The sequence below is a fragment of the Heptranchias perlo genome, chromosome 12 (assembly GCF_035084215.1).
Source record: "Heptranchias perlo isolate sHepPer1 chromosome 12, sHepPer1.hap1, whole genome shotgun sequence".
NCBI lineage: Eukaryota > Metazoa > Chordata > Chondrichthyes > Hexanchiformes > Hexanchidae > Heptranchias > Heptranchias perlo.
Window position 1 is genome coordinate 33,675,850 of NC_090336.1, and position 22,401 is coordinate 33,698,250.

General features: G+C 46.1%; 1 protein-coding gene across 1 annotated transcript in view; it reads left to right on the plus strand.

Moving 5' to 3' along the window:
- The window catches only part of tub (TUB bipartite transcription factor), a 95,186-nt gene that overhangs the window by 54,614 nt on the left and 18,171 nt on the right, over positions 1–22,401 (plus strand). Inside the window, exons 3-6 of the mRNA XM_067993589.1 lie at positions 93–257; positions 4,120–4,241; positions 7,587–7,778; positions 13,455–13,567. Coding sequence (XP_067849690.1) covers positions 93–257; positions 4,120–4,241; positions 7,587–7,778; positions 13,455–13,567 — 592 coding nt within the window. The remainder of the gene's footprint in view (positions 1–92; positions 258–4,119; positions 4,242–7,586; positions 7,779–13,454; positions 13,568–22,401) is intronic.

Below are 22,401 nucleotides of genomic sequence, written 5' to 3' on the forward strand. Positions count from 1 at the left end.
CTTTTAAAATTTAACCCAAAACCATAAAAGCTAAGAAAGCCCTGACATTAAGACTTGGTTGAAATGACAGTTGATCTCTTTTGATCCACCAGGAATCGATGGTCCAGCTGCCTTTCAGGATGATGTCCAGGAGGTGGGAAGTCAAATTCAGATTCTCACTGTTGGACAGTCCAGTAATGATGATGATAATGCAGACACTGCGGCCAGTGCACAACAAGCAACAAAACAGGACCTTAGAGTAACAATGCAGAAAAAAGGTGAGATAGTTTAAGTTCCTTGTCAAAAGAAATATACTGAAACCTACAATACCCTCTTTATTGATCTGAGAATAAATATCCCAATTTAATGAATACAATAAATGAATGACATTATTATTTGAAAGATCTTGTCATTAATCTAGCCTTAATAGTCTGTTTAGTATTGTCTGTGCCAGTCTAATTATTTTCAGTCAATTCTACAAAATACATTATTCCAGTGTGTGAGCTATAGAAATGACCAGCTAAAATATAATCACCTGTTAACGAGACAATATCTGCTGGTTGTGGGGCTCTTGATGAGGTTTCGTTTTCTTTCTTTTTGTTGAATTTGTGCTCATCAAGGCAAGGGATGATAGCACGGGGAAATGGAATGTTTTCCCATTTAGGGCACCCATGGGGTGAAATTAGTCTTCGGATGAAGGAGTTAATGGGTGCTAGCGAATCGTCAGCCCGTGTTACACCCGCCTGACTTTCTCTTCCATTGTGGGAAAGAAAATCAGGTGGGGTGTAAAACGGGCAACCACCTTCTTTGCGCTGCTCCAAAGATCAAATTCACCCCCCAGTGTCAGCATTAAATAATCCCAGAGCAGATATAGCATGGCTAGATGCAGAGTAAAGTTCCCTCTACCCTGCCCCACCAAACCCCCATCACCCCAATCTCAAAGGCACACTGTCTACTTCAATAGTCTGATAGATTTCTCACATAAGTTCTGTGGCTTCTCTGAGTGAGGGATTGAGAATTAATATTTAATTAAGGGTGGAATTATGCTAAAGGCCCAAGCCACTAGGAAATAGGTCAATATTGCCCAAACTCAAAGCATATCAGGGATCTTTTCATCTTAGAGAAAGAGCAGACTTCATCCTATGTTGGGTCATAGAGGTAAAAGACATTATGCTAACCCACTAAGTCGAACACATCCCCCTTCAGTTATTCCATGACAGTTTAAAGAGGTAACAATGCCAGTTAAAATAAATTGCTACAATATTTGAGTGCAAGTATAAACTGGTTCACAGATCTCAAATCAAATTTAATCTTGGCTACAAACAATATCAAATGTAAATGCTGAGCAGTCTTGTGTTGTTAGGAATTTGCCTCACAAGACAGAATCTATTGCCTTCAACATGTCAATTGCTATTGAGGCATGGCAATGATGGTGACATTTACCAAGATTTTCCTTCCAGATTAAATGTCATTTTGGAGTTTTGAAAGTGGAGCCTCTAATCTGGTCTAAATCTGTACTTGATTAAACTCTTTTCTTCATTCCTTTTTAAGAGTGAGACTTTACAGGCCTATATTGTAAGCTGCTACAGCACACATTTTACACAGCATTTCGAATTCCTTCAGATATTGAAGGACTGATTGTGTGGTATGGCCCACAGGGCACATCCCCTCTCCAGCATTGTGTGCTGCCAGTGGAATCAGGGTTGTAAGCCTCAGCTCTGAGCTCCTGGTTTCACAAGAACAAAAGGCTTCTAAAGATTTTTGAGGTAGTGCTTTGAGCTTACGCGAGCCTCAACGCATACTACAAATTTATGCAAATTAATTTAAATTGATCCCACAACAAATTTCCCATTTTGATTTGCAACCCAGCTCTTGATTCACTGAGTGCTCATTTAAAATGGGCGCTGGCAGGTCTGCAAACTCTTTGTTGAAGAACTCCACCATTTAAAGCTAGGTTAATATATTGGTAAGATTTGCATTTTAATTTGACTAACTAAAGCTCGTGGTTTTTTTTGCTGCTTGCTGCTGTTTTCCTTCAAGTCAGCCTCCTTTGGTGCTCACCTCCCACAGCATAATTAATGATCCCTGCAGCTGCAAGCAACTGTGACCATGGGCTTTCCATTAGGCCTATCAATGACTGTGTTGGATTTGGAGGAAGAAAAATAATTCCTCAGGAAGAAGAATAAATAGGTGCACTGGTACACATCCACAGGCCCCAGGAATTAAGCCATATGACCCTGGCACAATTACTTGGGCATGTTGAAGAAGACCTGCCCTCGCCATCTATGTTTCAGCAGAATGGCTGTTGCCCTATTGTGCTGTACACTGGAGCCTGACCTGCGAACGATATCCAGCACAGGGACAGCCCTGCTTATTGCAGTTGAATTCACCACCACATTGAACATTCATGCAACCAGCTCATTTTTAGCTACACCAGGCAACATTTACCACATAATTGCTATGGGTGGATCACCCCACATCAAGAGGGCATGTTCGAGGGAATTTCTGAGCTCCTCCAAGAAATTCTGCGCATTCCACCTTTCTAAGGCCTTCAATGGAACAATATCAGCAGACGTGAGTTCCCCTTAGGGACTAAAGAAGGTCCCAGATCTTTAGTGGGGATAGGTAAGGGATCAATCCCCTTCTCCAAGAGGCCCATTTGATCCATTGGAAGTGGAAGATTAAAGAAATGAAGTCTCGCTATTGAAGCAACATGGCACTGCTCCGACATTCCGACCACCACTTCAGGGCAGACGCCACTGAAGAGCCTTTGTAGACATGATGTGCCCACCCCAACAATGCAAATCACCCGGTCCTGCCATTTGGTGTGGCATTTGTGTCTTGGCCATGGCTGTATAGGAGTTCTGCTCTGCTACACTTGAGCCAGTGGATCAAGCTCTCAGGAGTTTCAGTCCCTACAGTTAATTTTCCCCTCATAGTGCCTACTCTACTTTCTTGCTTTTTCCCTCCCATTGACATATGAGTTTAAACATGCCCCCATTGCTCTAGTTAATTTCCCCATGAAGATACTGCTCCTAGCTTTATTCCAGTGTAGGCCACCCTATTGGTATAGCCAACTACTGTACCAGAACTCGTCCTAATGTTCCTGGAACCTGAATATTTCCCTTCTATGCCACATCTCTAACCACACAATTTTCTCCCTAATCCAGCTGTTCCTGTACTGGTTAGTGCTGGTACTGATAATAATCCTGGAATTACTATCCTGAGGTCCTGCTTTTGACTCTACTCTGATAATTACTGGAACTGTTTTTGCAGAATCTTCCCTACATCATTGGTTTTGACAAGAACCACGACTTCCAGCTGATGCCCCTCCTTCTCCAAGAGCCTCTGCATCTGCTCTGTTATATCACTTACCCAAACACCTAGAAGGCAACACACCATTCAGGACTTACACATGGTTACAGATGTGACTGTCTGATCCTCTCACTATCAAACCTCTTACAATCATTGCATTCTAACTCTTCATTCTGCCCTCTTGGGCAAACCATTTCTCTACTTTAAAAGTAAATACAATTCCATGGATTAGATTTTATGAATTTGTGCTCTGGGTGCAGAGCTATGAGCACTAGGCTGCTTGGAGGTTACCGAGCCCCACAGGATTTTCCATCTAATAACCTCTATGCCCAAATTCCCGATAAGCATTATTGGTGGACCAGGAGCGCAAATTCATAAAAACTACCCTCATATGTTTGCGTGGGTTTGTGATCAGATATACTCTTTATGATCTCACTCTCAACAATTGCTTGACCTTGTGCAACTGTGCCTTAAGGTTGTTCATGAGGAGGAATTTCTTCACTCAGGGGGTTGTGAATATTTGGAATTCTCTACCCCAGAGGGCTGTGGATGCTGACTCGTTGAGTATATTCAAGACTGAGATTGATAGATTTTTGGACTCTAAGGGAATCAAGAGATATGAAGATCGAGCGGGAAAGTGGAGTTGAGGTCAAAGATCAGCCGTGATCTTATTGAATGGTGGAGCAGGCTCGAGGGGCTGTATGGCCTACTCCTGCTCCTATTTTTTATGTTCTTATGTTCAACTTTTATAAGTGTAGATACAAATCTTTAAATATAGGTCTACTGCAGAAAGTTGACTACAACCCATTATGTTTGCCTCAGCAGGTATTTCTAGCAGCATGAACTTTGATGAGGAAGAAGATGAAGAAGATGAAGATAGCTCTAGCTCTTCGCAGTTGAACAGTAACACCAGACCTGGCTCTGCTTCCAGTAAAAAATCTAATAAGGTAAGGACTGGATACAATTTCTTTACATTTATTCGAAATTTGGTGAATGGAAAAACAAAAGTACAGACCAGGGTCCAAATGGCAGTGTAGCAATCTCTCCATCTCCAACCTTGATGTTTCTTTTCTGTGCATCACTTTTCAGGCTTCTCTTGCATCCCACATTGGCTACGTCATAATTTGCAAAAAAAGGTCTTTTTAAAAAATCTTTCCTTGCAGTTAAAAGTTAGTATAACCATTTTTGGTGGGTGAAAAATTAATTTAGTGTTTTTGATCACAGTGATACGTGAGGTGATGATGGTTTCTTTTATATGTTGGATGTAACGATCCTGTTTGAAATTAATTTGAATAGCAGGGGCTGACGGCATGAGACTGCCCATAAATCAGCACAAATTGTGAGTCTCACTCAGAGTGAGATTGCTGGTATGGGAGATGGAAATGGCACAGAGTGCAGTAAAGGGTGGCACAATTACTTCTGCCACATTTTGCAGCTCTGGACTGGACATTGTGTACATGTACCTGCAGCATGTGTATATGCGTGTCGGCTCTGTTACTGCAGCTTCAGATGTCATTGATTTTTTTCGATACAACAAGATTTCTTTTTCTGAACTATATCAACTTCAGTGTGACCTCAAATCTAGCATTTGCTAAGAATTTGTCGATCAAGGTCAAAGCCAACTTTTTAATATTCTGTGAGTTATCTGTGGCTTATGATGCTTGTTCTGTTACAAGTGTAGGTAGCAGTGAGGGTCATGGTGTGAGACAACAGTTTACGACCAATGTCCTCAGATAATAAAATATCTGCCGTGTCAGTTGGCAGGTTCAAATCGACTGCAGAGAACTGAAGGGCCGCCTAATGACTAAACACAGATAATGGACTGGAATGATTAGCATTGGCCTCTACTGGCACTTACACCAGAGTCATACTTATATTAAGAATGTCTGTGTATATATAAAACAGGTTTTTTAATTCATTATTGATAGAGAGCTGATAAACATACTCAACTGAAGACAAGTGAGGCTACAGGATTAAAAGACAGGTAGTCTCTGTGAAGATATCAAAACCACGCTAACAAGTCAAGGATAATGGAAAACATAATCCATAATTGCTGTCAGTATAAAAGTTAATGGAAATTAAGCACTACTGGCCAGCAATCAGCGAGTCCATTGTATTGTGCGATTCCTGTCCAGTTTCCACCTGTCCTGAAACTCATGTGTCAGCGCTGAGGTTATGGGGGAGGAGCTTTGGGACATTTCCTCTTTTGTCGTCTCTGTGCTATTGGGCCATGGACATCCAACGTTTATCTTAGGTGCATAGGAACAAGAGTAGGCCATTCAGCCCCTCGAGCCTGTTCCGCCATACAATTAGATCATGGCTCATCTGTATCTTAACTCTATTTACCCGCAAAGGTTCCATATTCCTTAATACCCCTACTCAACAAAAATCCTATCAATCTCAGTTTTGAAATTTTCACTTGACCTGGCCTCAACAGCCTTCTGGGGGAGAGAGTTCCAGATTTCAACTACCCTTTGTGTGAAGAGGTGCTTCCTGACATCAAACCTGAATGGCCTGCCATCAAATGAAATATTTCATTCTTCCCATTCTGAAGCCATCTTTATTGCGTTCGGTTGCTTATGTTTTGGATAATTTCTGTCCTGCCACTTTCTCTATTTAGTTTGAAGATTCACTCGAGGGACCTGTTGGGGCTGCCGTGTAATGTTGGGTGTTTCCAATTTTCTATGTACCGGACAGTGCCACCTATAGCTGTCAGCCTTGGCTCTGTGGCACTACTTTTGCCTCTGATTCAGAAGGTTGTGGGTTCAAGCCCCATTCAAGAGACTTGAGCACAGAATCTAGGATGACACTTCAATGCAGTACAGAAGCACTGTCAGAGGTGTTGGCTTTCAAATGAGACATTAAACTGAGGCCCCGTCTGTCCCCTCGGGTTTACGTGAATGATCCCATGACATTATTCAAAGAAGAGTAGGGGAGTTCTTCCAGTGTCCCGGCCAACATTTATCCATCAACCAACATCACTAAAATTGATTATTTGGTCATTTATCACATTGCTGTATGTGGGACCTTATTGCACATAAATTGGCTGCCATTTTTCCCTATATTACAATAGTGACTACACTTCAAAAGTACTTCATTGGCTATAAAGCGCTTTTGGGCAACCTGAGGATGTGAAAGGTACTATATAAATGAAATTTCTTTCTTACCTTTGGATTCTGAGACCACTCACTGTTTTTGATATAAAGAACTAAAGAGGATCCAGCACTGACCCTTAGGGTACACTACTGCCAGCCCATCTCCAATCTGAGCAACAACTATTAATCCAAATCCTTTGTTTCTTGTCCATCAGCTAACTTTCTATCCAACTGTTCTTGCCATGCCAGATCTACTGGGTCCTGGGCAAAGCACTTAGTCTCTCAGCAATCTGCTCCCAAGTTTGTTGGACAAGTCACTTTTGAGGAGAGTGTCTTTCTGTATCATACAGGACAACTCTCCTTTACCTCACTTCTTGAAAAAGCACTTTCATTGCTTGGTTATCAAATCTGGCCATTTTCATTCTTAGTTCCAGAATTTTACATGGAAACAGTTAAGTTAGCCCTTGGTCTACTCTTAGTATGCAAATACGGGAGTTTAAATACCTCCTTAACCCGGGATCTCTCCCCCCCCCACCCCCGCGATCTCCCCCCACTGCGTCCCACCCCTCACCCACGGCATGATCTCTCCCTCTCTCCCTCCCATCCTTGCTGCTCTCCATTATTATCAGTTTTGACACTCCATTGATCGGCCCAGTGTGCAGGCAGTAGATTGGATGATGTGTACCTGCAGCAAAAAACAGAATATCCAGGACTGACAAGTAGGCAAGAATTCTCCCAAAATGTTTAGGTAGCTCGATTACTGTGCCAACAATTTCCAGGCTATCATGTGTTTTCAGTTAGCTCAATCTCTGACACCTACAGAAACCCATCACTATACAAGAGTCTCCAAACCAAACTACTGAGAAAACCAAACAGAGTTTCTGTTTGACTAATATAGAGTGTTCACCATAAGGACGCATCTCACTTACCTAAGTCCAGAGAACTTAGGTACAGGTTGGAAAGATACAATATAGATAGAGGATCCAGTTCTTTTTTATAGATATCAGAATTAATTATTTCTTTTTCTGGTAGTCTGTTCCATTTATCCGTTGTTGAGTGGGGAGGAAAAAATGTTCATTCCCCAGGATCTCTTCATGCAAAATACAAACATTCACCAAAAACTGTGGTAAAGGCAATGGCTGCGTTTTTCTGGTTACATTTCCTTGTTACAGACCAGAACATATTTCTGTTTTCCAGGAAGCTGCCTCTGTCTCAACCCCTCCAGGAACTGATGCGCTAATAGATGTGGATGACCTTGAGGAGTTTGCTGTGAGACCAGCTCCACAAGGAATCACCATCAAATGCCGAATCACAAGGGATAAGAAGGGAATGGACCGTGGAATGTATCCGACCTACTACCTCCACCTGGAAAGGGATGATGGGAAGAAGGTTGGTAAATTACATATATTTTAGCACAAGTTCTCAATAGTTTATTTTGAATTCAACTTATGGGAATGTAACATAGATCACTTTATACAAAGTACACTCCTTATAATTTTTTAATTCATATATATGAACACCAGGACCAAAAGATCCATCCCTTTCTGGTGCACTTCTGCTGTCACATCACGAAGGGCCAGAACCTAGGCTGAGACCCAGATATCTCAGGTCCTTCCAAGTGAATTGCTGTTTAAACTGCTGTCCTTCCAAAGGATTTCCCATTTACACTGCTGGCCTTGCAAGGGAATTCCTGCTCAACCTAGTAAGAAGTGAAGCCTTCACTCATCTCTTACAAGGCCAGCAGTGTCAGAGGGAGGTGGAGCTGGAGGCAAGGACTCCCAACTGTGGGAGTTCCCATGTCTCCAACCCTCAGAGGGACCTGGTCAGCATCGACACAGTTGGTAAGACCAGACATACTGGTCTGCTAAAGGGCGGAAGTGAGTCCCACCTATGGGTTCAGGTCCGGATAGCGGCCTGGACATCCAAAGAAAAGAGGGCAACTGTTTTAAAAAAAAAATTAATTGCGATGCTCTTATAAAGAGAACTGCTGGGGGCACTGTAAACTTTTCCCCGAGGGAACCTCGCAAATTACCCACTCCCCCCGCCTTCTGGATAGGGCAAGTTGGGCCAGGATTCTTGGCAGGTACCTGAGATGTGCCCCTAATGGTGCGGGCAGCCACCAGTGCCATGCTAAATGGGGAATCTCCCCTTGACCCCTTGAGCTTTGATGGGGTCATCAGTGGCGGTCCCAGGACGGCGCATTTCTGCGTTTGCGCTAAGATGCATGTCCATTCCCCCTGCTAGGGCAGATGTTCAATTCCACTGTGTGTTATCAGCTGCTAAATCTTGGCTGCTGACCTTTTCTATAGTGGAAGTTATACTACATCACTACAACTTGCAGTCTCCTTTGCTTCTTCTAAGACGACAATTTATTTCAATTGCTGACTCATTTTGACATGAAAGCTGTACTGCAATTTTTCAATTAATTAATTAATTAATTTATTTAGCCACTTTTCTTTCCTTCTCACCTGAAGGCATTGATTCTTGCTGGGGTAGAATTCGAAGAACACTCTGTGTCCTTCAATTCCTCGTCTAAGTGGCCATTATCCATGGGTAGCCCTTGATCAGAAGGGAGTGATTTTAACTGGGAGCGGGATTTGGGAGGCCATGTGGACGGGGCGAGTGTCAAACCCGACTGATGTCATCAGTTTGAGGCCAGGGCTATTTTAACTCCAGGGCCTCATTTGCATCCCACCGGCCAGCTATCTGCGCAAATAGGCGGAAAGAGGTAGCTGGCCGGCTTCGGGCCAGTCAGAATTACAAGGCCGTCCGCTGGCACCAAGGTAAGTCACAGGGAAGGGGAATCAAGGCCGTTTTGTGAGTGGGAAGGGGGGAGCTTGGAGCTGCAGAGGCCCAGACTTCCGTTGTGAGGCCCAGAGGAGCTCTCCTGCTCCTATTGGCCCCACTAAGGAAAGTTTTCAATTGACCTTGGAGGGCCTCCTCCTCTTCCCTGCCAGGTTTTACTACCATTGGGATCCTTAATGGCATCATACAACTTCGACTGACATATATTAATGAGGCTCCCTCCTGACTCAGGCAGACGACTCAGCCGCCTTAAAAAAGAGGACCCAGTTAAGGTGGCGGTGAACAAGAATCGAGTGGGAACGGGGCAGTAAGTCTTTGCCCATCTATTTTAACTATGTGCCCTTCCTATTCCTATCAGACGGGGAAGTTAAAATTCCCCCCAAGAGTCAGCAGGCTATTTTACCACATGGGAGCAATTCAGCCAAACCCAATCCTGGCTAAAGATTTCATCTCAGGGAACAATGAGACCAATTGTAGCAGTCCGACTGCTGTCTTGGCTGAGATCAGCTAACTTAGCACAGACCAAGGATCGTACTTGGGCCCTTCATGATCTTGTATGACTCAGGTATTCACTGGATAAACTCACAACGAAAGGTAATTCTAGAAGGAAGTACAAAAATGGGCTTCAATCTTGTTTTTTTCAGGTAGGCATTGTGAGCTCATCTTGTTCCAAAATCATTACCGGTAGTTAGTTGGTTTTTAATGGAATCGTTTATAAAATAATTACAGATAATGATTTTAGAATAACAAGTATTGAATTACTTTTCATCATAGTATCATAGTAGGATGCAGCACAGAAGGAGGCCATTCGGCCCATCGTGCCTGTGCCAGCCCTTTGGTAGAGCTATCCAATTAGTCCCACTCACCTGCTCTTTCCCCATAGCCCTACAAATGTTTTCCCTTCAAGTATTTTTCCAATTCCCTTTCAAAATTAACATTGAATCTGTTTCCACCACCCTTTCAGGCAGTGCATTCCAGATCATAACAACTCGCTGCGTAAAAAAAGGCTTCCTCATGACGCCTTTGGTTCTTTTGCCAATCACGTTAAATCTGTGTCCTCTGGTTACCGACCCTTCTGCTACTGGAAACAATTTTTCCTTATGTACTCTATCAAAACTATTAATGATTTTGAACGCCTCTATCAAATCTCCTCTTAACCTTCTCTGCTCTAAGGAGAAAAACCTCAGCTTCTGCAGTCTGTCCACATAACAGAAGTCCCTCATCCCTGGTCCCATTTTAATAAATCTCTTCTGCACCTTCTTTAAGGCATTGGCATCCTTCCTAAAGTGTGGTGCCCAGATTTGAATACAGTACTCCAGCTGAGGCCTAACCAGTGTTTTATAAAGTTTAGCAAAACTTCCTGCTTTTGTACTCTATGCCTCTACTAATAAAGCCCATGATGCTTTCTTAACCGTCTTCTCAACTTGTCCTGCCACCTTCAAAGATTTGTGTACGTACACCCCCAGGTCGTTCTGTTCCTGCATGCCCTTTAAAATTGTACTATTTAGTTTATATTATCAATCCTCATTCTTTCTACCAAAATGTATCACTTCACACTTCTCAGGTTAAATTTCATCTGCCATGTGTCTGCCCATTTCACCAACCTGCCTCTGTCCTCCTGAAGTCTGTTACTATCCTCCACATTGTTTACCACATTTCCGAGTTTTGTGTCATCTGCAAACTTTGAAATTATACCCTGTATACCCAAGTCCAGGTCATTAATATACATCAAAAAAAGCAGTGGCCGTAATACTGACTCCTGGGAAACACCACTGTATACTTCCCTCCAGTCTCCCTGCTTTCTGGCCCTTAGCCAATTTTGTATCCACACTACCACTGTCCCTTTAATCCCATGGGCTTTAATTTTGCTTAATAGTCTATTATGTGGTACTTTATCAAATGCTTTTCGAAAGTCCATATACACAACATCAACTGCACTACCCTCATCAACCCTCTCCGTTACTTCATTAAAGAACTCAATCAAGTTAGTCAAACACGATTTTCCTTTTACAAGTCCATACTGACTTTCATTTATTAGCCCATATATTTCCAATTGCCAATTAATTTTGTCCCGGATTATTATCTCTAAAAGATTCCCCATTACCAACGTTAGGCTGACTGGCCTATAATTGCCGGGTTTATCTCTCTCTCCTTTTTTGACCAGAGGTGTGACATTTGAAATCCTCCATTTCTCTGGCATTGCTCCCATATCTAAGGAGGATTGGAAGATTGTGGCCAGAGCCTCTGCAATTTCTACCCTTACTTCCCTCAGTAACCTAGGATGCATCCCATCTGGACCAGGTGACTTTTCTACTTTGAGTATTGCCAACCTTTTAAGTACCTCCTCCTTATTTTTATCCTATCCAATATCACTACTACCTTCTCCTTTAATGCTACATTTGCGGCATCCTCTTCTCTAGTGAAGATCGTTGCAAAATATTCATTTAGTGCCTCAGCCATATGCTCTACCTCCACAAGGAGATCTCCTTTTTTGTCCCTAATCAGTCCCATCCTTCCTTTGACTGTCCTTTTACTATTTATGTGTTTATAAAAGACTTTTGGGTTCCCTATTATGTTAGCTGGTAATCTATTTTCATACTATCTCTTTGCCCCACTTATTCCCTACTTTCTGATTTAGCCTGGTTCTCTACTGTATTATGAATCTTACATTCGTCATAAGCCTCCTTTTTCTGTTTCATTTTAATCTCTATACCTTTAGTCATCCAGGGAGCACTAGCTTTGAATGCTCTTCCTTTCCACCTCATGGGAATGTGGCTACTCCGTACCCGAACCATCTCCTCCTTGAAGACCTCCCATTGTTCAATTACTGTTTTGCCAACCAATTTTTGATTCCAATCCACTAGGGGAAGATCCCTTTTTAACTCCCTGAAATTAGCCCTCCTCCAGTTAGTATTTTTATATTTGATTGTTCCTCGTCCTTTTCCATAACTATTCTAAACCAAATGATGTTATGATCAATGTTCCCCAAATGCTCCCCCATTGAAGCAGACTCCACCTCCCCCACTTCATTCTCCTGAACTAGATCCAGCACTCCTTCCTTCCTCATTGGGCTGGAAACACTGATCCTCCCCCTCTTTGCCCTTTACACTATTACTGTCCCAGTCTATATGAGATAAATTGACATCTCCCATTATCACTAGTCTATAGTTCTTGCTTCTTTCTGTAATTTGCAAATTTGCTCCTCTATTTCCTTCCCACTATTTGGTGGCCTATAGTATACACCCAGTAGCATAATAGCTCCTCTATTGTTCCTCAATTCTAACCAAATAGATTCTGTCTTTGACCCCTCAACGATATCATCCCTTTCCAGTGCTAGAATAGTTTCTTTGATCAATATTGCCACTCCACCTCCATTCTTTGCTTCCCGATCCTTCCTGAACACTTTGTAGCCAGGAATATTAAGTACCCAATCATCCCCTTCTTTCAGCCAGGTCTCTGTTATTGCCACTATATCGTAGTCCCATGTGGCGTCTTGAACCTGCAGCTCACCAACCTTATTTACCAAGCTACGTACATTATTGCACATGCACTCCAATCTCATAGACTGCCTCACATTCGCCCCCTCTCTGATCCACCCTATTTCTGAACTATTCTTTACTCTAGTGCTACTTGTCCCTCCCAGTCCTCTGTGCTCCTTGTTTCTCCTCTCTAATGTTTCATCCTGGTGCCCAGGCCGCTGCCAAATTAGTTTAAACCCTCCCCCACAGCACTTGTCAACCTCCCCGTGAGGACATTGGTCCCAGCTCTGTTGAGATGCAACCCGTCCATCTTGAACGGGTCCCACCTGCCCCAGATCTGGTCCCAATGCCCCAGGAATCTGAAGCCCTCCCTCCTGCACCATTTCTCCAGCCACACAGTAGCCTGACTTATCCTATTATTCCTATACTCAATAGCACGTGGCACTGGGAGTAATCCAGAGATTACTACCTTTGAGGTCCTGCTTTTTAACTTCCTCCCTAGCTCCTGAAACTCTGACTGCAGGACCTCAACCAAAGACAAGTCTTTTGTAAAATGTGTTATCCCACAGTTTCACTTTATGAGAAAGAAGCTGTACTTGATATTTGGAGAATCAGTGGTAATTTATATATAATTTTAGTTGCAGTGGTGAGTTGATGGCCCAGTTGAATTAAGTTTTTTGTTTTCTCTCTGGGCAAGGGTCTGATTGCCTTTACCAACTCTATTTTTCATCTTTATTCTCCCCTGTTTCTTCAACAATACCTTGTTTCTTCTCCTCTCCAGGTGTTCTTGTTGGCAGGAAGAAAACGGAAGAAGAGCAAAACATCAAATTACCTCATCTCTATAGACCCCACTGACCTATCGCGTGGTGGAGAGAGCTTTGTTGGCAAGCTCAGGTAATGATTATCATGATGAACTGCTTGTTGCTGAATTCTGCATGGACGTCTTAAAAGAACTGAAACAAAGCACTTCATTTGAAAACAAAAAGTAATGTTGTCTGAGATGTGCAACATTTCAGAGGCAATTCTACAATGTCTTAATATCTAAGCACTATTTATTGAATGGTGCATGCGGTGAGGTATTGTACTGCATGCAATAAGATCCAATTGACTGATAATTGCTATTGAATGTTCCACAACAAGAAAACCTTTCCATGAAAAAGCAAAGTAAAGAAGCTGGGTGAGTGGCGCTGACACAGACAGGAAGAACCCTAGCTGTGCAGTACGTGACAGTGGAGATGCTATCACTCCGACACCCAGGGCATTATCGACCTCCATCACATGGCTTCTGTGCTACATGTAACTCTCCTGCAGTGACTGTCAATATGATTGTACTCCCCTCCAGGGTCAAAAATAGATCAAAGCACTTTTCATGCTGCAGGCAGTAAACATAGAAGTGCACTAACACTGGGCATTAAACAGTTTCTGACACTGAGTCATTAAAGTTGTGCTCACTTAACATTGAATCCACTGAACATCCATGAGGGAATGTGCGCAAGTCTGGATGATTTCTGGGCAATGTCACATTTAGTCAAACTGAGAAAACTGGGGGCTATATCAGTTCAACCGAGATTTGGTACCCAACACAGGCACAGGAGATTGAAGCCCAAGGCAGTTGCAATAGTGTTTAAGAGCATTGAAAATATATCAAATTGTGGATTCAAATTGGATTGAAATACAATTCCAACAAATTATTGAACTGCAGTGATAGCAATACAAGGAATTAAACCCTCTGAAACTTGTGTGGGGCTTGTTCAGTTCTTACTCCATTTTCCATATTAGGTCTGCCATCTGTTTTTTGCTCTCTCTCTTCACTTCTTGCTCTCTTTTCCCTCCCATTTAGTTCTACCTGTGTATATCTGAATTCACTCCGTGTACTTCCTCACAAATTCATTGATCTGTGACCTCTCACAACTGCAATTTTGTACAATGATGGCAGGCCTCACAAAATGTGTGTTTAAGAACATTCCCAAAGGGAATTAGACAAGTGCTGCTTTCCTTGTAATAAAACCTATGTTTGTTGTTCAACAAACTATTTCAACACAACAGCCTCCACCACATCATGCACTGCAGTATGCAGAAAAAGGATGTCCTATTTACCGTGCCTTAAGTGACACACTCAAAGCTTAAATTGTGGTACTTAAAACAAGCTATGGATAAGCAATATATTAATCCACTTTTACTACTTCAGTATTTATTAAAATACTTTTAATGAATTCATTAAATTAGCCCAATGTACAAGAGATACTTGGCTAGCAATTCAATGGCAATGTGCCCATGCCATATTGGTAAAGGCAGAAAAGCAGGCATCCAGGGCCCATGCATAAAACAGGTGTTAGGTCCTTTGCTTATACAAATAGAGGGCCTAACGCCTGTTTGCGACCTCCTATGCAAAATTGGGCTGCCCTGCACATAGTCGACACCGGGCCAGCTATGTTCAGGAAAACATGGTCTACATGCGGCCTAACCTGCGGTCCTTAAATGGACCACTGGAGACCACCACCAAAAAGCTAAATTTAAAAAGAAATACGTACCTGAATGTGGAGATGGGAGGTGCAGGAGTGCAGTGCCGAAGACTGTTGCTGATCTCTGCTTAGCTCTCTCCTTTCCTCATGACCGGCCTCCTTCCTCCCTCCCAATCATTTCCCCCTTTGTTCTGGTCGCCACCCTTCTCAGGACCTACCTGAGGGTTGCTGTTGGCATCGCAGCGGCGCAAAATGGGGCAGACCAGCAAGCCTCTGCAGCTTGTCGGCCTCATGTAAATGAGCCTGAATATCGGGTGTACTGCAGGCCTACTTGTTCCGACGCAGGGATCGGCCGGCCGGGGCAAACCAATTTCTAGGCCTCTGTGTTTGTGGGTTCAATCCTCACTATGCACTTGAGCACATTAACTCGGCTGACAATTCAGTGCAGTACTGAAGGAGTGCTGCATTATCAAAGGTGCTGTCTTTCAGATCCGATTTTAAACTGAAATCCTGTCTGCCTGGCCAGGCAGATGTTAAAAGATCCCTCAGAGAAGAACAGGGAGTTATCCTTCAACCCACATCACCAAGAACAGATTATCTGGCCATTCATTCATTGACTGTTTATGGGTCGTTGCTGTGCAGCACTTGCCTACATAGCAACAATGACAACTATAAAAGTAATTTGTTAGTTGTAAAGTGCTTTGGAAGGTCCTGAGGATGTGATAGCAACTTATATAAATGCAATTTCTTGTTTTATTTTATTGGCACTAAATTATTTACATAGAATTTCATAGATTACATTGAATTTTACAGCACAGAGACAGGCCATTCGACCCAACAGGTCCATGCTGGTGTTTATGCTCCACACGAGCCACCTCCCACCTTACTTCATCTAACCCGATCAACATATCCTTCAATTCCTTTCTCCCTCGTGGACTTAGTTGGCTTCCCCTTAAATGGATCTATGCTATTTGCCTCAACCACTCCATGTGATAGCGAGTTCCACATTCTCACCACTCTCTGAGTAAATTTCTTATTGATTTTTGTGTTTATTATACTTATGTTTTAAGTACTGAAGTATCAACAATATAGTTTGCTTGGCTTTTCTTTCAGCCAATTTTTCAGGTATTTTCTTTCCTGTGCTGGGTCCCCAGTGTCACACATTGATATGCAGTTGAGATTTCTTCTAACTTTCTTATCCTAGATTATTTTGGCTCTCACATAATAGATTAATCTTATTGGTGAATACCAACTCCCCAAACCTTCAAGGGTGTCTATCCTTGGTGTGAGATCTAGTTAAGTTTTTGGTGATGTGACCAGGTAAACAAGAAGCAAACCCTATTTGTTAATTGTTTTTAGGTACAGGACGATCTTATGCGACCACCAAACCAATACCGAGACAAAAATATACAATGGCACCAAAATTCCAGAGGGGTTATACTGGTCTCCTGCAGTAACTTTGAGGTTAGGTCCTCGGGGGAGAAGGCCTGGGCAACATACCCCCTCCATCAAGGGCAGGCAAAGAAACATCCAAGTGACATTTCAAGCCAGCCCCATGCAAATGAAGTGCCATCCCACCGACCCTGCAAACTCCAGCGGGCTCAGTGTTGGAGGGCATGATTCTGGCGCAACTGCTGGAATCATTGCCCATGGAAATTTGGAGCTCAATTTTGCCACGCAAATCCACACACATACACAGCTCTAACTGAAAGGGTTGCTACCTGTCTGGTTTGGAATGGACAATCTAGCTTTTCAGTGGGTTGTCCAGAGATTCTTAAATGTAAACTGGATATATAAGAATTGCTTTTCTGCTCAGTGAATCTCAACTATTAGTGAAATTTGGGTGAGTAGGGATCAGGAAATAGGGTGGACCATAAGACCATAAGAGATAGGAGCAGGAGTGGGCCATTCGGCCTCTCGAGCCTGCTCCGCCATGAGATCATGGCTGATCTGATTTTTACCTCAACTCCACTTTCCCACCTTTTCCCCATATCCTTTGACTCCCTTGCTGATCAAAAATTTGTCTAACTCAGCCTTGAATGTATTCAATGACTCAGCCTCCACAGCTTTTTGGGGTAAAGAATTCCAAAGATTCACAACCCTCTGGGAGAAGAAATTCCTCCTCATTTCCATCTTAAAAGGGCGACCCCTTATTCTGAGACTATGCCCCCTAGTTTTAGATTCCTCATGAGGGGTAACATCCTCTCAGCATCTACCCTATGGAGTCCCCTCAGAATCTTGCATGTTTCAATAAGATCTCCTCTCATTCTTCTAAACTCCAATGAGTATAAACCCAACCTGTTCAATCTTTCCTCATAAGACAACCCTTCCATACCTGGAATCAACCTAGTGAACCTTCTCTGAACTGCCCCCAATGCAAGTATGTCCTTCCTTAAATAAGGGCACCAGAACTGTATGCAGTGTGGTCTCACCAGCACCCTGTAAAGTTGTAGCATGACTTCCCTGCTTTTATACTCCATCCCCCTAGAAATAAAGGCCAATATTCCGTTTGCCATCCAGATTACCTGCTGCACCTGTATGTTGTCTTTTTGTGTTTCATGTACGAGGACACCCAGATCCCTCTGTACCGCAGCATTTTGTAGTATTTCTCCATTCAAATAATATTTTGCTTTTTTATTTTTCCTCCCAAAGTGGATGACTTCACATTTTCCCACATTATATTCCATCTGCCAAATTTTTGCCCATTCGCTTAACCTGTCAATATCCCTTTGCAGACACTTTGGGCTCAATTTTCGCGTCGGGTTTCCGGCGGGTTTCCAGCGGGGTGGCCCCGAAAATCCCGATATCCGGTCACGTGACCGAATCGCGACGAAATCCCGGCCACTTCCGGGTACCGCGCTGACGTGCGGGGCTGCGCGCACAAGCCCCGCTGGTGGGAATCCCGCAGGCAATTAAAGCCAGCGGGGTTCCACTTGAGAGTACTTACCTTGCTCGTTGAGGTCAGTTAATGAGCTGAAGCAGCTGTCAAAAGAGGAAGTGTGGGATTTTAGGTTCAAGGCAGTGAGTTTCACACACTGGGGGAAACAGTCTCTCTCCAACCAGGCGTGTTGCAGCCAGCAGCCTGTGGCAGGTGCCAAGGTGCACTCCACGGGGGAGAGCCCTCACCCACGCAGGAGGCCACCGCGTCACATAGGGCAACCCCTGCCCTCCACCACCCGCCAAGCCAGAGGACAGACTGACACGAAACCGCAGCCCCAGTCCGAGGAACCACCCACCTACCCTGCGCAACCCCTCAGACCAACACCTGCCAGATGGGTGGTGCGTTGACATCCTCGGAGGACGAACAGCATGACCAGCCCCAGCAGCCTCGCAGTCCACGCCGTCCGCCTCGGAGACGTGGAGCCCCCCAACACAGTGCGGTGGCACACCCACCTGCACAGCAGGAGGGAGGGCAACCGTAGAGAGAGATGCGTCGCAGGAGGCACTACCCTCCGCACAGGGTGTACAGAGCGAGGCTCAGCTTCATGGACCTCTCCGAGGAGCAGTGCATATGTCGGCTCAGAGTCAATCGCCAGGTAGTCGCCGACATCTGCAGCCTCCTTAACGACGAGCTGCTCCCTGATGGACCAAGCAGCATCTTCTTACCTGTCGCCGTCAAAGTCACCACTGCCCTCAACTTCTTCGCATCCGGATCCTTCCAGGGTGCCACCGGGGACATCACCGGGGTCTGTCAGTCCTCTGCACACAAGTGCATAAGGCAGGTCACCGATGGGTTGTTCCGCAGGGCCTCGATCTACATCAACTTCGCCATGGACGAGCGCAGCCAGATGTAGAGGGTGGTTGGATTCCATGCCATGGCTGGCTTCCCACGGGTACAGGGTGTAATCGACTGCACCCACATCGCAATACGGGCACCTCCGCATGAGCCAGGGCTGTTCATAAACAGGAAGGGGTATCACTCCATGAACGCCCAGCTCAACTGTGACCACCGCCAGAGATTCCTACACGTGTGCGCCAGATACCCCGGCAGCTGCCACGATGCCTTCGTCCTCAGGGAGTCCGCCGTCCCGCCCATCCTGCAGGCACCCAACGCCGGCAACGGCTGGCTCCTCGGCGACAAGGGGTATCCCCTACACACGTGGCTCATGACACCTCTGAGGAACCCCATCACCGAGCCGGAGCGTCGGTACAATGACAGCCACACTGCTACCAGGTCTACAATTGAGCAGACCATAGGGCTGCTCAAGATGCGCTTCAGGTGCCTTGATCGTTCTGGGGGAGCGCTGCAATACACACCATTCAGAGTGGGACGAATCATAGTTGTCTGCTGTGCCCTGCACAACATGGCCCAACAGAGAGGGGTGCCGCTGGAGGAGGCCCCATCCACACCCGCCACCCACATTGAGGAAGGCGAGGGCGAGGAGGAGGAGGAGGAGGAGGAGGAGGAGGACGCGCCAGAGGATAGTGGACGACCCATGCGCCGAACCACGACTCACCGGGATGCTCGCCGGGCCAGGGAGGCACTCATACGTCAACGGTTCTCCTAGAGTCAGACAGTGCGAGGCGCTCGCATCTCCTCACCTGCACATGCGAGCGGCCATACCAGCCCCCTCCACTGAAGAGTGCTGCCAGTAATCCTGCACCCACAGCAGTGTGCCCAATGGGTGGCAGCAGGTGTTCGCCGTCATGATGGCCTCCACAGAACGCATCTATTGCACAGGCCGCGGAAGAATGGACGAGAGGTGGCAGGAGTGGTGAGAATATAGTGTTTAATATGTACAATGTGACATGATATAAAAAAAAAATGTACAAATTAATAGACACCCTGGTGTATTCCCTTTGTGATTATAACGCCTTTGGATTTCTTTTGCGGGTACCCCTACGTGGCGCTACCCCTGTGGCTCCAGCAGAGGTAGTGGCAGGTTGCTCGTGTTCTCGCCTTGACCGGGTAGATGCTTTTGGCGGATGGCCCCTGGGTTTCGGTGCCCAGGGCACCTCCACAGACTGCTCCTCCTGCACCGGGGCAGGGGCAGACTCGGCCACCTGGAGAGGAGGCACCATTGCGGGTACTGGTTGAGAAGTGGGCAACGGGTGGGACGTGGGGGCGCCTTGAGAAGCGTCCCCGCTTCCATGTCCCCGGTCACCATCATCCCTCTCGTGGCCTCGGCTCACATCACCCCTTCCACCCTGCTGGACGGCAGTTTGGATGGCATGTGTGAGGCCTTGCAAGGCCACCCCTAGTGTATCTGTCAGCCTGTTTATGGCGGCGGAATGTTGCTCACCCTGAATCCGTACAGACGTTGTCAGGGCCTGCAAGGACTCGATCTGGAGCTGTGCGTGACGCTCGAGGGAGGCCAGCCTGTCCTCCACCGCAGACAGTCCCGCACCTACCCGCGACACTGTGTCGCCGGTACCCTCCTGTGCCTGCGCCACCAATGCCCGCATGCAGGAGTTGGACTCCTCCATCGCCTGCGCAATTGTGGACAATGCGCGCGGCACCTCTCCCAGTACCTCAGCAATTAGCTGGTGCCCCTCGACGACTCTCCTTTTCACTGGTGGCCCCCTGGGTTCAGCATCTGGGTCCGGCTGAGCAGAGCCTGGAGATGAGTGCTCCCTCCGACGCGGACCCTCCGCGGCTGCCCCTGCCACCAGGGTCTGCTCATGTTCACTCGTGCGCAGTGACTCACCAAGTGCTACCCCAACTAGTTGGCGAGGGGGACCCACCGAGGTGCGTGTCTCTGCGCTGGTGGATGGTTGGCTCTGATGTGACGATGCACCCTCAGAGACCGCCATGTCCTCTGAGGAATCGCCCTCCTCGATCGCTTCACTCGCAGACGGCCCTGCAAGAGAACAGAGGGCACTATGAGGCATGTGGACCAACGTTACGGTGCGCCTGATGGCAGGTGATGATACGGTAACTCGCGATCATGGGTGTTGAGTGTCAGCTTTCCCTTACCGGCCGTTTCTGCAGCGACACACTCGCCATCAGTCACCGACAGGCAATGTCGCGTGCGGGCGAGGTCGAGCGCCTCCACCTCTGCGTCGGTGAGCTCCACCACTTGCGGCGGCCCACCTCCGGTGCGTGCCCTTTCCCTATTGTTCTTGCTCCTCTTCTCCTGTCAAGGCAAAACACAGATGTGTGAGTGGGTGCGTATTGCATCGTGAGACGCATCGAGCATCGGTGTGGGTGGGTTGAGCGTGGGGCAGATGGATGGGAGGATGTGTGTGCCACATGCCCATCCCATTGCATGGGGATTGGGATGTGTGGTAGTGTTCGGGTGGGGTCAGGGATGGTGGGTACTTGCGGGCACGGCGAGGATGGTGAATGAGTGGCTGTGAGGATTGCTGATGGAGCGCAGTGGTGGCTGTGCAGGAGGGGTTGTGATCTGTTTGGCGTGATGGTGGGGACGGGCTGTGGGAGGGTGCGTTGGTGTACTCACCTTGCCAGACCTAGTCAGGTCATTGAAGCGCTTGCGGCACTGCTCCCAAGTCCTTGGGGTGTTGGCCCTGCTGCTGACCTCCGCCGTCACCTCTGCCCATGCCTTCCTGGTGGCGGCGGCAGGGAACTTGCGTCCATCCTCCGGGAAGAGCGTTTCCCTCCTCCTCCTCACGCCCTCCAGCATCAGCTGCAGCGCAAGGTCAGAAAAACGGGGCGCAGCCTTTCCCCTTGGCTGAGCCATCATCAACAACCTAATGATTGCAGCAGGAGGGGCTTTGGGAGACTGCCCCTTTAAGTGGAGCTCCTACATCGCGTCGACGGCACTGCGCATGCGCAGCCGGCCGGCACGCAGCTGGGGAGCGGAGAACCCGGAAGCAGGGCTTAATCTGTTCAATTATCCCGCGATTGCGTGGGGGACGCACGCAATTAGCCGTCCGCGTTTTCCACGCTCCCGGAGGACCACCCGCTGGGAACCCGCAGGCCTGCTAAATTCGAGCCCTTTGAGTCCTCTTCGCAACTTGCTTTTCCACCTATCTTTGTATCATCAGTAAATTTGGCCACAAGACACTCTGTTCCTTCATCCAAGTCATTGATATATATTGTAAATAGTTGAGGCCCCAGCACTGATCCCTGCGACACCCCACTAGTTACAGATTGTCATTTTGAAAATGACCCTTTTATCCTGACTCTTTGTTTTCTGTTAGTTAGCCAATCCTCTATCCATGCCAGTATATTACCCCTAACACCATGAGCTCTTATCTTGTGCAGTAATCTTTTATGTGGCACCTTATCGAATGCCTTTTGGAAATCCAAATATACTGGTTATATATTGGTTCCCCTTTATCGACCCTGCCCGTTACTTCCTC